This window comes from Melanostigma gelatinosum (assembly GCF_949748355.1).
Source record: "Melanostigma gelatinosum genome assembly, chromosome: 6".
In the NCBI taxonomy this organism is placed as follows: domain Eukaryota; kingdom Metazoa; phylum Chordata; class Actinopteri; order Perciformes; family Zoarcidae; genus Melanostigma; species Melanostigma gelatinosum.
In genome coordinates this window covers 4413809-4435981 of record NC_136639.1, presented here as the reverse complement: position 1 = coordinate 4435981, position 22173 = coordinate 4413809, and the positions used below count along the sequence as shown (strand labels likewise).

Sequence of the window (22173 nt, the reverse complement as noted above, 5' to 3'; positions counted from 1 at the left end):
TAGAGAAATATATCTCAGGTTTATTAACAACTTTCTTCATCTTCAAAACTCATTAAGACAAAAATTATAAAACAGTATTTACACCTCGTTTCTCTGATTGTCTTAAGTTACAGCATGCCAGAGAGAGTGAAGGACGATCACTTTCCTTTTCCCGCCCACAAAACGCTCCATTTGCGCTGATCCCAAATTAACTTCATGACAAATTAAATACAAAAAAAAAAAAAAAAAAAAAAAGATTACCGACAGTGTTCGAGGTTGAAAAGAAAAAAAACATTCACACACAAACAAACACAATGAACCCAAAGCCTGTACAGTTTAAAACAGGTGAGGGACATACACATAAAGAAGACATTTTATCAACAATCTCAGCCGTAAAAATCTACAAAACAAACCTTTGAAATGAAAGTGTGTTTGTCAAAAAACAGTTCAGGAATGAACACAAAATAATAATAATAATCCAGTACAGTCATTAAAAGACAGTGAAGGCAACAGAACGGTGAGTCAGAGAGCTCCTTAAACCTGTGACAGCTAAACACAAGAGACATAAAGGCAATGTCATGTTAAGGAGTCAGCGTAGATGATGACGGTTATGAAATCCTGGTCAGTAACAGTATTGCGAGAGAAGCTACTGAGGCGGAAACTTTGGCAAATTTGTGGCTTTTTTTTGTTTTTTTGGGGGAAAATACTGCTTTTCTTGCTAAAGTGCTTTTATTTTTAAATCGCAGTTAAGAGTCCGGGCTGTTTCAACTTCCTTCAATCACCCTTCGAACATGATGGAGAACAATCAATGTGGAGTTAAAAAAACAGAAAGAAAAAACACACCGAGTTAAACCTCAGTACCTTTCAAAATAAAACGATCAGCTTTTTACTCAGGATTTCCTCAGAAAGGTTTTTCTCAAAAGATTTAACATGTTGCTGCTGTTTTCTAACATAAACGGGTCTTTACTCCTGAACCGGACAGTCAAATCTTTAAGATAAAAAAGCATTTAAAGAACAATAAATTCCACTGTTGTCGTCCAGTGCCAGCCTCCTTTGTGACCTCGTACACTTCTCAATCTCTGCATCTCCAGAAGGGTTGTCCATGAGCTCACAGACAGTCTGCCCGACAGGAGAAACTAATCTTTAAATCAAATATTTCCACCGCACCGCAGCGACCACATCCTGCCATCGCAAACATTTCATCACCGTGAACATGGACGAGCTCAGTTACACATTTTACGATGAAATGTAATCTGGACGACAGATTAAAACAAGCTTTCCACCCTCAGGGTTGTGACTGAATCACCGAGTAACGAGTGCTATCAAAGTCTCATGGGAGCTGTAGTTTGTTAATGCCAACAGTCCAGTATAGTAGATGTATTCATTTATCTTTAGGACATATGAATAAGCACATTAAACCCAAGAAGAAATGTTGCTGCTTTTCAAAATAAAAGAAAGCCCTCTAAGAAAAGAATCTCTTTTAAGTTTTTAATTCTTAAATATATTTAGAGCCGATTTCCGTCATTTGCTAACTTTCACTGTATCCTCGGCTCCGCCCACTGAGGTTTAACTCAACCAATGACGTTACTGTAAATCCAGTCTGCTGTGATTTTAGTGTGTTGATCTCCACGTTGAAATATTACTTAAACTGACCCCTAATGAACCAACCGCCATGTTAACTAAAGCATCAGCTCAATTTACTGGAAATTGTAGATAAACAGCTCAGACCCACAAAACGATGAATTGCTCTTTAGATTATCGCTGCTCGTGTCTTTGGCAGAAAGTCGTCTCACAGTCAAAACACACAAAAGGACAGAAATAAGTCAGCCGTCTGTCGGCCACTTCAGGAAACCTTCTGCGTGCTTCAGATGCTGCTCGTGTGTCCATTTGAAAGGCAGAACCACAACGTAAATGGGTTTTTGAAAAATAAATGTGTTGATATGCTGCAGCAGCTGATTAGCCTGAAAATGACTCAAATGGGTTTAAAAAAACAAAAGAAAAAACACAAACAAACCTTGTGACATTTGAGCTTTTGCCAAGTATGAAAACTTCAAAATACCAAGAATTTGAAAACCAAAATGAAATCATCCTTTTGTCTCGAGCTTTTTGTTTCAGATCCACGTGGAAACTGGAAGTAAAAGCGCGATTCTGAGTAATTAAAAACATCAGCTGCAGGAGAGAAGAGGGAAGAAGACGAGCGCTTCAGTGGTTTTATGTTACTCGTTTGTTCATTGACGGAAGATGAATTTAGGGATTTGAAATCTGTTGATTGAGCCTCTGAAAAATCTTCAGTTTCTGATGATCTGCGTCTGAAAAGTTCTTTGGTGAATCCACTTCCTTTCAGTGTGCATCGTCTACTCCTCCTCCTGATGTCCTACATTTCCCAGAATCCCTTTTCACAACGTTTAGGAGAGCAGAAGAGAACTCGTTGGATTTACGTGTGTATTCAAGTGGAAGAAGAAGAAAAACTCTGACAGCAGAGCATCAAAGATGAGAGGAAAAAACAAAAACGTTTCCAGTTCCTGCATTGCATTCTGGTACATGTAGTTGTAAATCAATCGCCGGACATCTTCGCAGGAATAACGACGCTCTTTGGTTTTAAAAACAAAAACCTGGATGACTGATTCACTTTTCATGTTGAATATCACAACAACAACAACACATCTTTGAAACTGTACAGTGGTTTATGAGTGTGTACAGTTCTGTGGAAAAAAAAAAAATCCATTGTCATGATCAAAAAATACACGATTGCTTCCCATCAAGCGGGCGACATGTGGCCGATGTCGGGGCTGAGCGCTGCGTTTGGCGACAAAAATGCGAAACAATGAATGTTACGGTTTCCCATCCCCCGAATCAGACCCACAAAAGAATTAAGAAAACCCAAACATAAGCACTGAAGGAACATTTAAAACATGTAAAATCTCACAATGAGGCAAAATAAAAATCACATTTCTCATCCCCCCCCCCATTGACAATAGTATATTTACACGCACATCGAACTCAATAAATAAAGTCTCTGATTTCTTAAAGTATTTTCTAGTCAGAATGTGTTCAAGCTTCCCTCTTTTGGTTTCTGTTCCCACCAAGTCTGGTGATGGCCATTTTGGTCTCTCACACACCACACACACACACACACACACAGAGACAACCCACCCTAGGAAACGACTCGACAAGTTAGTGCTCTGAAACATCTTCAATCTTTGTAAAAAAATGAAATAAACGGATTCCTACACGACCTAACCGTCCTGGACCCGTCATCGGCGAAACTAGAACGAAGCACTTGCCAGAGAGGAGGCTGTTTGAGAGCACAGTTAACGAAGCCAACACATTTAATTCAACACATTTGTCATTAACCATATTGATTGTCTTAATCACGTCTATCGCTGCTAAGTCTCTTTGAACAACTCTGGGACGAAGGCTCTCGGCTACTCACTGTTTCTATCCAGGAAACAAGAAGGGGGAAAACAAACACAACCCACAGCCCCACCCAAAAACAGAAAGGTCTCGCACACGACTCACCAATAAATATCTCACTATGAATGTCTCCGGAACATATATTACTCTCTTTGAACTGCGCTGACATGCTCGGGTCGTCTTTGTCTTCTAGCTGTACGGATGGTGAGGAGAGGGATGCAGCTTGCTACACATGCGGCGGTGGGTTTGCTTCACGCGTGTGTACGTACGTCGGCGAGGGGGGGGGGGGGGGGGGGGGGGGGGAGAGGGCGGAATCTCCCTGAGTCTCTGATTAGGGACAGTGATTGGGAAGCAACACACACACACACACACACACACACGCTCAGGTCGGCGAGGTGAATGACGTAGATTGGCGAGAGAGGGAGGAGCTTCCTGGTCCAGACAAGCAGGTCCTTCAGATCAGTTCATACATTTAGGAGCATGTGCACGCACACACGCACACACACGCGCGCACACACACACACACACACACACACACACACACACTGAGTGTTGGGTTTTTGTGGAGAGTATTTACGATGGAAATGTTCCCACAATAAAAAGTGTGTTTAATCCTTTGCATATTTACACAATATGCATGCACATGGCTTGTCTCTTTACGTCAGTGTGTCTGCATTCCTACTCACACACACACATAAACACCGCTCCCCTCCTCAGCATACATTCGAGCGTAGTAGTGCATGCGTGCAAACGGTGGAGGGCGGCGGCGGCGGCGGTCAGATGCTGTTTTCCAGCTGGCTGTGGTGGTTGGCTGTGTGCGGTGAGTTCTGCTCGTTGAGGAGGAGGAGCGTCGTCTCGTCCGGCCCGTTCTCCGTCGGGGTGGAGTCGCCTCCCAGGTCCGTGATGGTGGTGTTGGCGGGCGGAGTGGTTTGATCCAGGCACAGCGCGTTGTGGCCGCTCTCTGGGGACTGGGGCGTGCTGTCCAGACGGGACGCCATCAGGCCGTTCTGGTACTGGGACCGCGTGATCTGAAGGAAACATTAAAACATACGATAAACTTGTGCCAGTACGCACTGATTTGATGATTTGTAACTCGTTAGCAGCATTTAAAAGACGAAGCAGGTAAACCTCATGTTGAGGTGAACACTATACATGCTGGTAGAGGAAGTGTTCCTGGTAAAGGACCGACTTTATCAGGACAGTTGCAGGAGGAAAGCAACGCCGAGACGAGACGGCGAGAGAGCAGAACAACTTCCTATTCTAGAAGATTCAAACTTCCAACCAACCTTGACGAACTGCAGGTCGGTGAGCGCTCGGACGTAGAAGTCGGGCGTGTAGTGCTGCGCCGGGATGCTGCTGTTGAGCTGGCTGTTGCTGCCGCTGACGGAGAGCGAGTCCGTCCGGTCGCCGCCGCTCAGAGACGCCGTGCGGTTCAAGTCGCCGTGGTGGGACAGCGTACGAAACTCTGCACACACACACACACACACACAAATAAAAGGTTATCAACAGCTTCAGAGGGACAGAATTGTGGGATAGAGGATCTATGAGGTCGTCCCGCATAAATGCATAAAGAATATGGTCGATCGCGACAGAAAGCTTGTCTCTTTACGTGAGCGTGAGCTTTATTCTACCGCTTCAAAGCCATTCGTGATGTTAAAGGCTCCATGAAGCAGATCAATGGAGGACCTCCAGAGAACAGGATGCAGTGGAAGTTCAAATGCAGGTTAATATGAATGATGCGAATGACTAATCAGTGACACACGTGGTTGGATGAAAACAAAATAAGATCTGAGGGGATGAATTCTGTGAGCGCAAAAGAGACGGAGGGGGCTTAAAACAAACAACCTCATGACCGGCTGTGCTGTACGTACCGTTGTGTTTGTTTCACGAGTGCCTCAGTCACACTAAAGCCATGTGACGCACACACAACTTTCCAACAAGCAGTGACTCGAGGACGCCTTTACACGAAGCAAACGTTATCTACTCACATTTATGCTTCCGCTGAGTGTCGGCCAGCGCAAACATGCGAGCCTGGAGACTTTAAATGCGTAGTTTCACCAGCAGCGGGTCTAGTCTGTACTCTTTATCACTATTATAATAATACTATTTACAGAGACCAAACTAATCCGCACTAATGTAAATGAATGAAAAGGTAACACTTATCTGCTTACAGCTAATATACGGTAGTTATAAACCGTTAATGTCATGTTCATGTCAGCAGTTTAACGGTTTATTAATGTATTTATAAAGAAATGTAACTCCATGAACCCGTAAGTGGAGGCTGGCCTTGTGCTTATTTGTCAGCCTGTGTGCTGGCTGATGTTAATTAATGTGCATCGTCCCTTCTTATATGAAATAAACACAAAACAAGTCTTAACAGGAGACGTTACCGTTAAAGAGTTCACTTTAACGTGTCATTGTATCTCCTTACAGCTACATTATCGTGTGTTATAAACCATATAAGTAAGTGTACAGAGATGAGCGTAAACCTGACAGCTAGTACAATGAACTGTGTTATGTGTTATATACAGTATAAAGACTTTTGTCCTGTTGGTCAAACCCAGTAGGAAACAAGGCGCTGCGGAGCGACTTTCCTTGTCATTGTCAATTCATCCTATTATTCCCGTTTGGTTTGTAAAATGTCAAACATATGCTGCTGACAATAACTCAAAGACATGCCCAACGTGGTGACATATTCAAATCCCTCATGGTGTCAGACCAACAGTCCAAACCGCAGAGAGACTCAACTTTCAACGACGTGAAACAAGCAGAACATGCTCTCGTTTAAGAAGCCTCGAACTAACAACCAATCATCCAAACAGCTGCTGGCTCAATGGATCAGCAACTGAAAACGTAACAATAAGAGCCAAATATGAAAATGAATTCGAATTGTTTTTGTGGATACGTTTAAAGAGAAAATACTGAACTTAATTACAGTTCAAACTTCAGTCAAATCAGAACAGGTGTCACCACTTCCAGAAGCTGTTTACTGCACAACTCTTAGTCATAGTTATTAACGGTCAACACCTAATCACTGAAAGGACTTCCTTTAGCGCGCCGGTTATTTTCCACCTCTGCTCCGACGCACTGAAACCACGGTGACTAACATTCATCGTGTGTCATCCACAGTGTAGCTTTTTATTTTGACATGCTTGTTTCACCCACACACACACACACACACACACACACATGCTCGTTACCCGCTGCTGTGTGTTATTACCGGTGGGTGTGAGTCTTCCAGCAGGGGGCCTCAGTGAGTCGTAGGAAACGGTTTTACCTGGACACGTCAACTGGGTTAGCTTTCAATGAATTACGCTCGTTAATGGTGGATGTCTACGGCTAATGTTCTAGTTAGTGGTTAGATTTCACTGAGTCACGACTATTTATTACATGTCAGTCTTGAGATCACAGTCGGCAACTTTTCCTTCACTCACATCTACAACCTGACGTAACACTCAAAGATCAGCCCTCACGTGACGGGGCCACAGAGTTCTGTTTATGCCGTGTAAACTTCAATAAGATTAATGGTCCAGACTACATATAAATATTTGTGCAATTTGCCGTTTACGTCACTCTGGAAGCAGAAAGTTTAGAGTTGTTTACTTTGTGAAAAAGCTTAAAAAGTAAATAAAGTTGAATACTAACACAATGAGATACACGTTCCTGTGAAACTAACACGAGAACATATTTCAGCTTATAAATACACTGTTTTACATTTAAGAAAATACACCAAATCATCATCTGCATTTTACGTAGAAAAGAGACCGACTGGATCTTCAAGACGTCAGTGAAGGTTTTAAAACGTTTAACTTGTTAGTGTTTTTTTTAAAAATCAAAGTGGACCCAATTCCAAACAGCAGTCCTACATTCATCCCACATCCTACAATGGAGAGTCTTAACGTTTTCATTCATAAATACCAGGCTGGAGGAGGGGGTGGGATTGCATTTGGAACTGGGCGTTTGTGATTAACAGGAAATGTTTATTTGTTGTTCTCTAAAAGACTACAGTCTATTCCAGCAATCAATGCTTTGAATACTAGGTTCATACTCCACCATGACAGTGAGGGACAGGACACCAATAACCAACCACAGCTCCACGTTCTCTCCTTCATTCTTTGTGTTAAAGTGAACACCTAAATACTGAAAACAAGCAGCTTGACCCCTCGAGGGGCTTCAGGTCCCATCTGGGTGTCTGGTGATGTCCTGTCCTCCTGCATTTGATCTCAGAGGTGGCTTCTGATCATTTTCTGTCCCCGAACTGCGCCGACGATTTGTCAGATGAGCTCTTTGATCGACTTTGTCGCTGAAACTGTCGTGTCGCCTTCAGAACCGTTGCAGTTCAAATTTGTACACGAGTGTGATAACTTTGTGAGTTCTCTCTGCTGCTGGACAAAGTTAACCAATTACATTAAATAGATTTTTCAAAAGGTAGAAACCAAAACTCATCACTCTACTTTCTGCTGGAGTCGGCAGACAAACCTCTTCCTGACAAACGGAAACATGAACGCTGACCTACACCTGTTTGCTAAAAATAAATGGACTCCTCACTGCTCACCTGCTCTGCATAATTCATTTCTAAGGCAACTAAAATGTCAAAGCCACGCCTGGTGAATCAAGAGCCAGGCATGCCCACCCACTCTACTACCACCCCCCCGTCCTAAAAGGACCCAGACATGCCGGAGTTTACCTGGCAACCGAGAAAACAGAGAAAACCTCTTAAAGGGGAGGTGGCGAGGACGGGGTGCAGCCACTGAGAGGAGAGAAGGAGGGAGGGAGGGAGGGAGGAGGTGATCGATGGCACAGAGGGAGGAGGGGGATGAAGGGGGGAGAGTGAGTGAGACAGAGGGACAGATCTGCTTCACATGCAGAAAACATGCATGGAGAAATTCTCCAACAGGAAGATCACAGATAACACCGGACACTGGCCATCGGACGGTTTGATCGATCAGGAGTTTGATGAAAAGGGTGAATGAGGCGGACGCTGGTGAGAAGGAGGGAAGGGAAGGAAGGAAGGAAGGAAGGAAGGTTGGAAAATAATAAAATGCTGCTTCACGGATCTCGCTCTTCACCTGAAGCACCTGAAAGAGCGAGCTGTCGAGGGTTGAGATGAAAACGAGAATAGAAAGAAAGGAAAGACACGAGACGGACAAAATATTTCATACGCTCGTGTGTCTGTCGGGGCGGCATGAGGACACAATAACTCAGGATATAATCAACTGTTCAAAGAGAAGCAGACAGACAAGCTGACAAACACAAACCGGAGGAAAAACGGATTAGACTGACTTCTTGTATTTTAAGAAAGTGTGTGGAAGAGACAGAACGAGAGGAGAGAATGAGTTCAAACGTCATCAAACATCATGAATAAATAAGAAAAATCCATTTCAAGCACTTGAATCCCTCAGTGAAGTCTTCTTCTCTTCCTAAATAAAAGTAGAAAAGCTCTGGTTTTGACATCATAGTAAGAATCTCTCCTGATGAGACTTTTTAAATTCGATGACTGTTGAGTTGTTTGAGTGAAGTGTGTCAGAGAAGTGTGTGTCTGTAGTTAAATCTGGTGTAATCACAGATGAACCCTTACGTGTGTTCTAAGCTTCGTGGATCAGATGCGCCATGTTTAGGTGAACGCTGATCACATGGTGTCAAAGAAAGATGTCCGAAATAAAGACACTACGGCTCTTTTTTTAAATGAGCCTCTGAGGCCGACTGCTGATCAATGAGCAGTCTGTCAAATAAATCAATAAAATAAAATAAATGAACAAAATGAACGAGTTAGACTTCAACATTAATATCCACATTTCACAACAGGAGATGAAGAACATAATGTTCCTGCACCCCCCCACCCTTTAACCCCCCCTGTCACCAGGGTTACGCCCCTTTCCTTAAAGGGGCCCCGTGAATTCGGTCGTTCCCTACAATGTTAATTCATGATTATCCATTATTCATTCCCCAGAATACACAAGAGTACAAATGTTCCTAAAATAAGAAATAAATCTGGTTCCTACAAATGCTTTCGTCTTTGTAATTGAACTAAGTGAACATTCAGGACAGCAGCATTGTACTCTAACAATAATCCACTAGGTGGCAGTAGAGGTATTTAAACCACAGACATTACACTGACAACACTCATTTAACCTTTGTAGGTTAATTAACAGAGCAAATTCAGAGGAGAGGAGAGGAGGGATGAGGAGAGGAGGGTTTAGGACTCACCTAGTGTGGGACCGCTGATGGCCATGACACCATAGAAGGAGAACGGTCCGGTCTCAAACTTCATGTTCTCGTTGCCGGCCTCGACCTCCACTCGTCCCTGAGAACAAACAAAACAACAAACACGAACATGAACGCTGTGACGACGCCATGAAGGAACTCTCAGAGGGAACTACTCATCTCTGACTCATAATTAGTTAGTAGTTGTGTCGATGATGCTTTGGACACATAGAAGTAAAACTGATTTTTTTTGATACTGCCTTGTAACCCTGACGATTTTCAGCTGGTATGACACGACACAGTTTGGCCTCTAGAGGGCGGTACAATCACGGGTCAAAACAGGGAGGCGTACAGTATTTATTGGTGATTGTGTGCTGGAGAGGCTCGCCGTCGTTTGTGGGAGGAAGCATGTTGACTTTGGCCTCGATGAGACAGCATCAGACACTCAGGAGTCCCACATTTAAAAAAAAGAAGAGATTTGATGGAGGGATGACGTGATGCAGATGAGGAGAGGAGGCGGAGCTACCAGAGGTTCTTTGTCAAATCAAAGAGCAGAGGGATGGAGAAGTTAGAGAGTCAGAGAGGGAGGCGAGAGGACATGGAGGGGGTGAAGGAGGCCTCTGTGTTAGTACAGTGAGTCGGCCTGAATCGGCCTGCTGGAATGTGTGAACTGCAGCAACAACACGGCACAGTTAATCCACGCGGTCCTCCCTCCTTCCCTCTATCCCCCCACCCCCCCACACTAACACACAGCAGGGAGTGGGCTGATGACAGCAGAACAGGTGGTGAAATAAAATAGAGACCGGAAGAGAAAAGGACAAACAACACGGTGCACGGAGCTCCCTGTTTTAGGAAAGTCAGTTTAAGATCTTTTTACAAAGCTTGATCCTTGCACTTTTAAATTCAGGATTTTAAGGTTTCTAAATATATGCAAATATGTCAGGGTGGACTGCAGGGACGTGACGTTAAAATAATGCAGAATGTGTGCAGTGCAGCCATAAAATCACAATTTAGGTCAATTCTTCATTCATATGTCGTCAAAGAAAAGAACAAGAAGCAGACACAGGACACATGCCCGATGATGTCTACATTTAAAGGGTTTCCAGTGAAGTTAAAAGGTAGAAATGAAGAATTTATGAAGCACGCAAGGTTGTATTTGCTCACACGAGGCACCTTTAAGTTCTGTGTACGTTTCTGTTTAAGACCTCGTGGAATGAACCGGTAGGGCCGAGAGATTTACAAACATAAACGATCTGATATAAGCATCCCCTCCTGCTATTTTACGGTGCGTGCCAGTTTAGAAACCAGGCTTGGGTATTACAGGGGGAGGCGGGGGAGAAGGGGGGGGGGGGGATCTGTCACTGAAGTTACAAAGTAGGCTGCTCCCATCACAGACGCTGTGCTGAATTAAGCTCACATCTCCAGCCAGCGCTTCACAGCCGACGCCGACCAGATCAGAACGGCGCTCCGATCTACAGCCACGCCGACGACTGCAGGCTTGAGAAGCACAGGTCGACCGTTTCACCGCTTCATCCTGCTCAACGTGACAAATAATCTAATTCATGGGGAAGCTGCTGGAACCAATAAATGTTTGACGTCGCTGCTGAATAAATGACTGATAATCATGTAGCACTGCCCCTAAAATGAGATGTTTTGGAGGTTAGTGTGTGTGTGTGTGTGTGTGTGTGTGTGTGTCCAGTCATGTGTGCCCAGGTTAAAAAAGTGTGCATTGTCAAACCTTCAGGGCTTGTTCTTAGTCTACACACACTGGCTCTTTATCCACAATCCTCCCGTCAACGTGTGCAGAGATACTCATTTCCCATCTTTATTCTTAAAAAGGCAAACTCCTCGAGCCTTTGCTGCAACGCAGCGGTCCAAATTCATCCAGTTGACAGTTAACAAATGACATTAACACCTGCTCACAGCTGCCACAGGCCGCTGAGTGAGCACAGGTCAAATGCCTTGCTCAAGGACAACCTGCAGCTGAAACAGGAGAAGGCATTCACAGCAAACCTCTTCTGGCTTTTCTGCCTTAATGGAAAGGCAGACGGGAACTAAAGAAAGTAATGAATGAAATCAACGAGCAGCAGTGTCTGCAGGAACTATACGTCTGTGACTACTCCAAGTGTGTACGGTTCACAGCAGCGTGACTTCTTCATTCGACACTTCATGCAAAAAGTTAAACCTCCTCGTCGGCAGCTTTTCTGCAGATTTGGAAAGACGCTAATCACCTCTCAACATATGGTCGACCCTGTGTGTGTGTGTGTGTGTGTGTGTATGAGAGCGTGCGCCGTGGGTCAAATACTTAACCTGCAACGCGTGCACACACTCAAAAAAACGGCACTCGTGCACGCCTCACGAGCAGCCAGGAGGCCGGCGACTGCTGGTGTTGAATTTACAAGGGGGCACGGGGGAGGGAGGGAGGAGAGAGAATAGAAACGGGGGGGAGGCGGAGGACAGCAGTGAGAGGTGTAGAACCCGTTTTCCCAGACAAACTGACAGAGCAGCTCGCCAGCACTTGGACAAATATACCGCACCAACCAAAAAAAGACAAGGGCCAGAGAAGCAACCCTGGTCACAGGCGTTTGGCATCTTTGTGTCAGAACTTGAATTGACGGCCTTTTGAAGTCTCAGTCGACAACATCGAACAACTAAAACCTACTTCCTGAATTAAAGCTGCAGCCTCGAGGAGGGAACGAGCTGCAGAAGCACTTCGTTTCTGTTCATTGTGAACAGATTCCTGATTTTGATTCCTTAAAAGTCAACTTCTTACTAAGCGCGATTGGGTACACCTTTGACTGTTGCTTATTCAGTCATGAATATTTCTTAAAGTTCAACAGGAGTGCGAGACTCTGGTTGTGTGTTTTTGCTGAAACATGTGCAGAGACCTGGTGGGTCTTGGCCAAAGTTCAAGTAGCGTTATGACTCATCAAACAACGTGATCTGAAGTCTCAAACAGTCAAACCGACACACATCAGGGTGCTGCGGTCTCATGTCGTATACTCTTATCCACCGTCATACTCGACTGAGGAGTTTTTCTATTTCACCGATGTCATGAAGTCATGTTGAGGCCTGATGGGAACCAGTGAACGTATTACAGGACGGTTCTAATTGTTGAAATGAGGCCTGGAAGTCAGAAAAGTGAAATGTCGGAGGAGGAATGACAGATGAAAATACTTAAGTCAAGTTTATAACAAATGTAGTCTTATTTTCTGTAGTTTTTGCCATTGTTAGGTTGACATTATGTCCCATAAACAATGGGAAATATCTGTATGTTTTAAAACAGGATCTTGAAAGTACAGTAAGTCACAGTTTTGAAGTCGGGCCTTGAAGACAGTTAATTAGAGAGTGAAGTTTGTAAAAGTATTGAAAGGCAGACGACGCGTTTCTGAACAAGGAAGCGTCGACCAGGAAAGAAACTGGGCCTCTAACAGACACCGAGTATTGGAACGGGGCCGCCCTGTGTGTTAAAAGTGACTGAAAAATACTGAAAACTATAGGCCATATGAAGCCATACTGCTCATTGTGTGTGTGTGTGTGTGTGTGTGTGTGTGTGTGTGTGTGTGTGTGTGTGTGTGTGAGACAAGTTCCTGCAGAGGTCTGAGGAGATATTAACAGGTCTGTTAACTTATAACAAACCAGTAGGGGGCCCGCCTGAAACCACACACACCTCCAGACAGTGTGGTTGTGTGTGTGTGTGTGTGTGTGTGTGTGAGATTGTGGGCGTGTGTGTGTGTGTGTGTGTGTGGTTGTGTGTGAGCCAAAGACCTCAGTGTTTAGTGGTTGGTGACCATGTGTTTGTCACAAAATGTACCGCTGACTTCAGTTAATGGTTGGTGTCAAACTGAACAATTTGTACAAAGAGGTCATGTATGCTGAGTGACACGCACGCACACACACACTTATTTCTGAAGTTAGATGTAACAGTGTCAACGTACAGCAATCTATTCCTGGACCTTTTAGGTCCAGGAATATTTCTTATTCTCAAAGGACTGACATTTTTCCAGCTCTTGTCCACAACAGGAAGAGTTGCTCACAAATATGTTGCGACATAATTATCCTGGAATGCAACAACAGAGTCTCAAACATCGACCACAAACAGAAGCTTAATAATCAGTAATCACGTTGATAATCGATCAACTGTTCACCTCCGGCTTCTTACTCAGTTTCATCTCGTCATATCTGTCGAAACGTTTGGGGGTTTTCTTTTATCTGGCGGAGGAGAGCAGAGCTCAGCGCTTGGCGGCAGCGTCTCCTCCTCCAGGAGCAGAGCTTTGCCTGCTGGAAGCCGACCAGGCCGTACTGCTGGGCCCGCTGGGGGGGGAAGGGAGGCACGGGAGAACCAGAACCAGGACCGAGAGGAGCAGATCGTCAGACCCTGCTGCAGTGACAAGTTTTCTAAAGGGACTCTGGTGCTCGGAAGCACTACCGCTTTTGTCCACAGGGACCGCCAAAACCAACACAAAATGAAATGGTGAATGACTGTCAACCAGGAAACTTACAGCAACATACAAATAAAAGAAAATTGCCACAAAACAGTGGAATTGTGAAAGCTGATAAGACCCCTGCATAGAAACAAATCAACGTAGCTGGATGGTCAGAACTGCAGCCATTTTTACGTGTTGCCTTTGTGACCGTAGCAGCGGGCTAGCTTCTGTATGAACTTAACTGACTTACAGGTCACAGGTGTAGCATTACAGCATGGTGGAATTAGCAAGATAGCTAGCTAAAAAAAAAAAGTCTCACTCCCCAAGGTGCTGGAGGACAAGCTAACAAGCTAACTAGCCAGCCTCTCGTCACTGATGTGGGTTGTCGCCATAAGAACGAACCAGCATTTTCTTTTGTACTCAGTAAATGAACACAGAAAACATCTTAACGCCCATTCTACTGCTGTTCTATTTCTATATCCTCCGAGCATCCCAAAGGTTTTTCTGGTTCATGACAAAGCAACTACTCATTTAATATGCGGGCTGAACTTCAGACGTGATCCTCCAAATGACCACGTTCTCAAACTTCCAGAAGCTGAGAGCACAACAGCGAGCCGACTGTGGCCGAGGAGACGGACTCCGTCCTGCGAGAGTAACGGAGCATCTTTATAGACGCATGAATCACGCTGGCCGTAAACAAACTGCTGACAGGGAAGATTACTACCAGGAGGACACGCAAACACACACACGCAAACACACACACACACACACACACTATAAAAGGAGTGGAACAAGGACTAGCTGAGGGTTTTAGTTCTCATGACATCAGACGTACATAATGCAAACAAACACATACACAGTCAGGAGTTCCTGCTACAGTCATTCACCTCAGCAACAGCAAAGCGTTTGTGTCTCGTGGGAAATGAAAAAAAAAAGACTATTAATAAATAAACTGTTAAAAAAATGTAATTCAAACACTCTCTGCATCTCCACTGGTCCACCTCGGTCTGTTTCACCTCTTCCTCTGTTTCCAAAAAAAACACTCCTGGAATGTGGGGGTATAATTGTGTTGTACAGGACAAATATGAGCAGCACACACAAACCAATTCCTACACACTGGCTGGTCCAAGACTCTTCAGAGAAACTCAAAATGAATACTTAATGAGAAGTCTGCAGTCTATCTGTAATTACCGGAATAAAATATTCATCAGCACGGAATCTCATGAAAATACTTCTTCTATCCTCAGGGAGCATCGATCCAGCAATCAGGGTTAGGCCTCTTTAAAAGAGAGAGTGGTTCTACCTGGATGTTGCGTCTTAAACTTCACCTTGTTTTACCTGAATTAAACATAATCTGAGACACTTGACAGAAAGCAAAACACTGAGCAAAGACAGGATATCGGTCCACCTACTACTGTTAGAATGCAACTAAAACCCGGAGGATTTATCTGCAGAGTCACACTGACTATCAAGAACTACGGGCTCAGACAGCATCTCTCCCTCGCTGGCATGCTCACACTAAATGCCACCCTCTCCAAAAAAAAAGGTCTCAGCGGATTATTCCACATGTGGGGTCCCACCACAACATCCCCGACAAACATCCGGCCTCCCACCTCGAAAGTCTCACAGAGAACGAGCAATGACGGGACGGGGGAGTCTAAATGATACCCCCGGATTACTGGAGCCGGCTAATGACTGTTTTAGGGACGATGACATAACCGCCGCGTGGGAACCGAATGCGTGTGAAAGAGTGAGATGAGGACGATGAGGCGTAGTTTGCCCAACCTTTGTGGGGATTGGAGCGCAGGTGAACATGTACACAGAGAGGATGCAGGAGGCTGTGTGTGGACGGAGGTAGAGATGCTCAAGTGGGTTCTGGCTCACGTGAGCTGACGAGTGTAGTTTCCTCCTTCCATTAACATCTTGTATAATGGGGATCAATTAATGGAGAGCATCTCCTTTAGGACACAGCTCTCCTCCCATCACTCACTCTCTGTCTGTCTGTCCAAGGTCCCCTCTCCCTCGTGCCTTTACTCTTTTTAGACTCCATCTGTTAAAGTGCAGACATTTTATCTTTTATAGACTTTTCGGCCGTCTTTCGTTGAAGCCTGCTTTCATCGTTTCGGGCGCTCCGCTCTCCTTTCGATAGAAAACATTTTCGGGAGCCTTGTACTCGGTGCGATTTATATGGTTTTTGGGTGAACTGTTCCTTTTACTGCTCCTTACAGCTTTTCAGCCATGACATATTTAAAACGTTATGATAGCGAGGAAGATAAGACTCTTTCTCTGGCCGCATCACTGATGGATTTTAATGCTGAAGCATGACTCAATGTCCGTCATCTCCACATCAGTTTCATCATTTTGTAAAGTATCAGACAGTGTAAAGGCAGTGAATAACAGGACTTTAATTCTTGTTCCCTCACATCCTTTATGTAAAGCGCTTCGCTGGATATTCATTTATTCATCATAGCGAGAGCGCGCTGGTCGGATTATTTCTGTGGTTGTGTGATTTTTTTTTTTTACTTCTTTTGCACTGTGAGGATAATTCGTTTTTTAAAAGACTCTTTCACAACGTGTACAAGTTTATTAAAGTGATTCTGTGCACTTTGATGGGCGAGGTAACACATTTACCACGGTGGTCTTAGAAGGCAGTAGAACGAGCACGTAGTCTTCCCGTCTCGCTTATACACGACTTTTATGTAAAAGCTACCAGGGTTCTTATCGAGACATGAGACAAACATGTTGAACTGTCACGCAACATGTGTCAGACTTGCATTCTCTCTCCTGAACAGCAGGGGGCGACTCCTCTGGTTGTATAGAAGTCTATGAGAAAATGACTCTACTTCTCTCTTGATTTATTCCGTCAGTAAACATTGTAAACATGAGTTTATGTCTCAATCTCTAGTTTCAAGTATTCTTCAATACAGCATGATGTTCATTTAGTACATTATGGTCCATTTAGAGTCAAACAGACCATAAAGCAGGGGATGCTTTAGGGCGGGGCTACCCGGTGATTGACAGGCCGCTACCAGAGCTGAACACCCCGTCACTAATCCGTCGTCCAAATATGGTGATTTTAGTTCTCTGGTTGCAAAAAAAACAAGATGGCGACGACCAAAATGCTAAACTCAAGGCTTCAAAACCGCAATCCACCAACCAATGGGTGACGTCACGACAACTCCGTCCACTTCTCATATACAGCCTGAGCTCAGGACTGAAAACAAGAGGCACAGTAACAACCAGAGCTGCAAGAAACAATCACTTTCATTACAGATTCATCTGCTTGATTGATTTGTTTCTCTATAACAGAAAGAACAGGCTGAAATGACACTTATCTAATAATCCAGGGTGAAAATCCCTGTAAATCTTTAAGAGAAGTTATGTCAACGAAAGGTTAATATTTGGGGAACCAGATATTGAGCCTGATTGCGCCACAAACAGCGTGTGAACAAGTTTACGTCTTTCAGCATGCTCCATAAAGGGCAGAACTACAAACTGCAGTCTGGAGGAGGTGGTTGAGAAGATTTTAGGTGGAATGTGAACCTCCCACAGCTTGTTGGCACTCCACCAACTCTGACTCCTAAAACCCTTAAAGTTGCCGGCTAATCTCCTTCTGGAGTTGATCGACTTTGGATCAGCCGTGACTTCCAAACGGTTGCTGCTCTCATAGCAACTCTCTCTCTCTCACACACACACACACACACACACACACACACACACACACACACACACACACACACACACACACACACACACACACACACACACACACACACACACACACACACACACACACACACACACACACACACACACACACACACACACACGGTTTTTACGTTTTATTAATCGCCTGAACTTCAATTCCGTTAAAAAAAACAATGAAATGTGCGTGTGTGTGTGTGTGTGGAGCTCCTGCGGAGGCCTGAGGAGTTATTAACAGGTCTGTTAATCACTCATAACAAACCAGTAGGGGGCCCGGCCTGAAGCCACACACACCTCCAGGCAGTGTGTGAATGTGTGCGTAAGGTCAGGTATAATAATACTTTATAATTGCCGGTGATTCACAGACATGTTTTTTGCATTCATATTCAAGATCATGTTTATATTTGTGGCGTCGCTGTCCTGTGACAACCACGTATCTCTAAAGAGTCGACTCTTCACGAGCTCAGAAAAACAGCTGTTTTCAGCTTCGTGACGATGCATTTTCCAGCTTATTTTGAACTTTATTTCGCTTAAAGAGGAGGAGAGTTCCCTCAACATATGAAGGAACACTTCATCCTTCGGTTCGTCTCAAACAATCAACATGAACACATCTGGAGATACGTGGTGTTCACTGGACAGGAAGGGGATGGAAAGTTACCGAAAGCAGTCAGATAAATGTGGTGGAGTAAAAAGTTAAATATTTGTCTTTGAGATGTAGTGGAGTACAAAAAGGAAATACTCCAGTAAAATACAAGTATCTTTAAGTACAGTTTTGAGTTGTTGCCATGTGGAGGCAACAGATGAGCTCTGAATTTCATATTTAGCCCCTTTCAAGGCGATGAGGGAGTATTGAGTCTTCCCTTTATCCTATCAACAGTTAACGGCACTCTCGGAAGATAATTATATTTTTGTTCAGCGACTCAAATGAATTCTGAATGTTTTAAAAACATTCAGCAACAGTTTCGGGAGCCGGGACCCCCGTTGGGTACGACGCCTACCGCCATCTGTCACAAGCTGCAGCTCAGAGCCGCGGCTTAAGTATCAAGTTTCAACTACTATATCATCAACGCCGCCGATGCACTTGAATATGACTTTCAGAGGGCGGGGTGCGTTTATCACGGTGAGTCAGAGGGCTGTTAAAGGTCTACAACTGGTCTATTATTCAAACTTGATTTTCAAGATTGAATTTTACAAGATTACGTCACAGCATGTTCACAGTTGGGTCTGACAAACTGCTCTTATGTTTCTTTTGAAACTGAATTTTGGACATCATGTACTCTTTTCTCTTTCTTTCACAACTTTTCACGGACTTTTACTCATATAATCAAGTTAAAATCCATTTATTTTACTCGAAACAAACCTTATGTTCCCGAACTCAGCCGTAAAGAAGTCGTCAAAGCGATTAGTAACCATTTCAATGAAAACCGAGCAAACTGAAGATCATGTGACATGATTGACAGCTCCAGAACAGCTGCTAAATGGACCTTGTGTGCAGATTGCTTTGTCAGCAAAAGGTACAATCGACTTCCATGAAAGTTGATATTTGCATACTTGGATAAAACAAAGAAAGACGCAAACGAATTACGGACTTTAAATTTGACTGCGTAAACAGAGACTATGAAACGTGACGGATTAAATTGAACTACACATTCTCCCACTCTCCACGTGTGATGGAGTGCATGAGTGTGTGGGAGGGCGGTTCAATCTACCAGTCGGTTTAACGACACCTCTCTCTCTCTCTGCTGCTGAAGATCACACAGCAGTGTGAGCTCAACTCCTGGTTTTGCATTCACCCACGCTGAAGCAGCGAGCAGGCACAGGAAGAGAAGTCGCGCTCCATCACGTACCTGCAGGATGAGGGCGAAGTAGTCGACGGGCTTGCCCCTCTGGTAGACGTAGTGATGGGGCGAGCGCTTGTCGGCGTCGTTGAACTTGATCTCCTGGATCACGTCGGGGTGGCGCAGGATTCGCAGCAGCACCTTGTCTGAGATCTGAGAAGGGCTGAACAAGCTCACCTCTGCGAGAAGAGAGAGGCGAAAAGGGCGTAAATAAAAACCGTAACATAAACATTAAAAGAAAGACGTTTCTGGAGATGCACCAACATCATTCTTTGTGCCGAGTGCTGTTCACTGATCCAAGTGTCTATCAAATGAGTCATTCATGCCTTTGTCTGTAGTACAAGACAATTAAATACTGTAAACCGGAGCGCCAAGTACATCGGTCCTACAAAGGATGATTGTAGCGCAACATGTTTCTAGACGTACACTTTGCTTTGACAACCCGAGTTAATTCAAAGCATTCAACGTATCGAGTACAACTCAAAAGTACATTCATGAATCGTGTGTTTTTAGGTGACATGAATGTACATTACCGGTACATGACTTTATGATGAACTACTAAAAAGAACAGAAACATTGAATTATATCCTGGCTTGCTTTCTGTGACGTATCATAATACTTTATAATTGCTGACCTCTCTCTCTCTCTCTCTCTCTCTCTCTCTCTCTGACATAGATTAATCTAACAATATTGTTAGACTGGTGACATGCGTTTGGTTTACGTGCACGTCTCAACTGTTGCAGGCCCGGCTGTCGCAATCAGAGCCCGACCATAAATAAGTGCCTTGGACCCCACCCAGACTGAGAACAAAGACACGGTACACCCTGCAAACAAAACCCTCTGCAGCGCAGAGTGAGAAGTGAGGCATGCACGACCAATGTTCAAATTCATCATCGAAAAAGGCAAACAAACTGCTTTCACTCTGGTTTACGGATTAAGCGAACGAGTTCACCTGGTTTACAATTAATTTAAAAAAAAGCAACTGTGAGCTTCTGCTGGGATTAAATGTTCCAGGACGGCTCAACGATTTCCAAATCACTTTCACAGCTCGTACATTTTGATATCTTCCTGGTTTCTTAATGTCTCTTTTTCTTAAGCTCCAGATAAATATAAATCATACAGACTGACGGGGGCTTGCTGTTGCAAAACACATATGTGCTCAAATCTTATCTAATGAAGCATTAGATAAGCATTAGTTTGCACATAACAGGACTTTGACTTGTAATTGGTGCATGACAATAAACACAGTACAAAAGTATAAAGATTTACAAATAAAAAGTACAATAGAATAGGACAAACAAACAGTATGAGAGTAAGTTAAAAGATGTCTGGTATTAAAGTGATACGTGTCTATTTAAAGTGTGCATTATGAAAACTTTAAAGACTCTCAATGATCAGTGATACTCCAGAGAGCCCACGTCAGATATCCACAGAGTTCAGACACAATAAGAAGAGCTGGTTAAAGATCGTTAATGTGAACAACAACAACGAAACAAAAAGGAACAGAAACAGGAGAGCGGCAACTTCCTGGACCCAAAAAAGGAAAAATCCCATTCCTGTGTAATGAGTCAGGACAGAAAAACGAAGCCGTCATCATCCTGAGGAAAAAAGAAACAGAAACAGCAGACAGTGACGTTATCCCATCATGCAGAGGAACGAGACTCTCGCACCACAGCGCCTGTGAGAGGAGGAACAGCTACGTCATGCTAGCAGCTACTGCTAACACGCTCCTGGCAGAGCACAGCCGCTCACGGGCGGATTGCAACACGTTCTCCGGTGACTTGCAGCAGTGTCGAGGCGTCGCGTCCAGCTGGCGAAGGTCCACAGTCTTCTTGTGGCGGTGAGCAGGCAGACTGCTCGGATCCTAAATAGACCTTCCAAGTAAACAAACACGTGTAAACCTCCCCCCCGGCCTCTGTGGAGCTGCTTTGCTTGTCAGATGGGCGAGATGACAGAATCATATTCATGTTGTGGCTCCATATCGAAGACATATGTTCAGTGGTGGAGGGAGTATTCAGATCCTTTACTCGAGTAAAAGTACTACTGCCACGCTGAGAAAATACCGTAGTACAAGTAAAAGACCTGCAGTCAAAACCTTAGGAACCTTCGGAAATACGCAAGTTAAGTACAAGTACCTTTAAGTACAGTTGGTTTACAAGTTATAATGATATACTGTGTGTGTGTGTGTGTGTGTGTGTGTGTGTGTGTGTTGCCATCAGTCTGTTCCCCACCTGTAGCCAGGAAGCGATGGGCGGCCATCAGCAGCTGAGGAGAGATCTTCACTTTTGATTCGCACTCGCCTTTGAAGGCGGAGAAGTCTCTCTTATTCTTATTGGGCACCACCTTTTTCCTGTTGCGGTTATCAGCTGAGAAGTGACAAAAACAGACAGACAGACACAGAGACACACACACAAACACCAAAAAAGAAAAACGTTACGTCTGAAGACCTCAACATTATTTATACAAGTAAATAAATACATAACCGTTCAACAGTTTGGAATCCTCTGACACAATAAGCTTGATTCAGTGACTCTCTATACGTCTGATCGGTCTCTGCTGCTTTTAGGTTGTACAACGTCCTCTTTACGAATAGATCTGTTGCGTGT

General features: G+C 44.1%; 1 protein-coding gene across 1 annotated transcript in view; it reads right to left on the bottom strand.

Annotated features, from left to right (window-relative positions):
- Positions 1–3717: 3717 nt before the first annotated feature.
- The window catches only part of LOC306778818 (metal transporter CNNM4), a gene marked incomplete at its 5' end in the record, with an annotated part of 31989 nt that continues 13533 nt past the window's right edge, over positions 3718–22173 (bottom strand). The window contains 5 exons of the mRNA XM_079270513.1: positions 3718–4421; positions 4680–4858; positions 9601–9697; positions 19577–19746; positions 21799–21933. Of these exons, the coding sequence (XP_079126639.1) occupies positions 4170–4421; positions 4680–4858; positions 9601–9697; positions 19577–19746; positions 21799–21933 (833 nt within the window). The 3' untranslated portion in view covers positions 3718–4169. The remainder of the gene's footprint in view (positions 4422–4679; positions 4859–9600; positions 9698–19576; positions 19747–21798; positions 21934–22173) is intronic.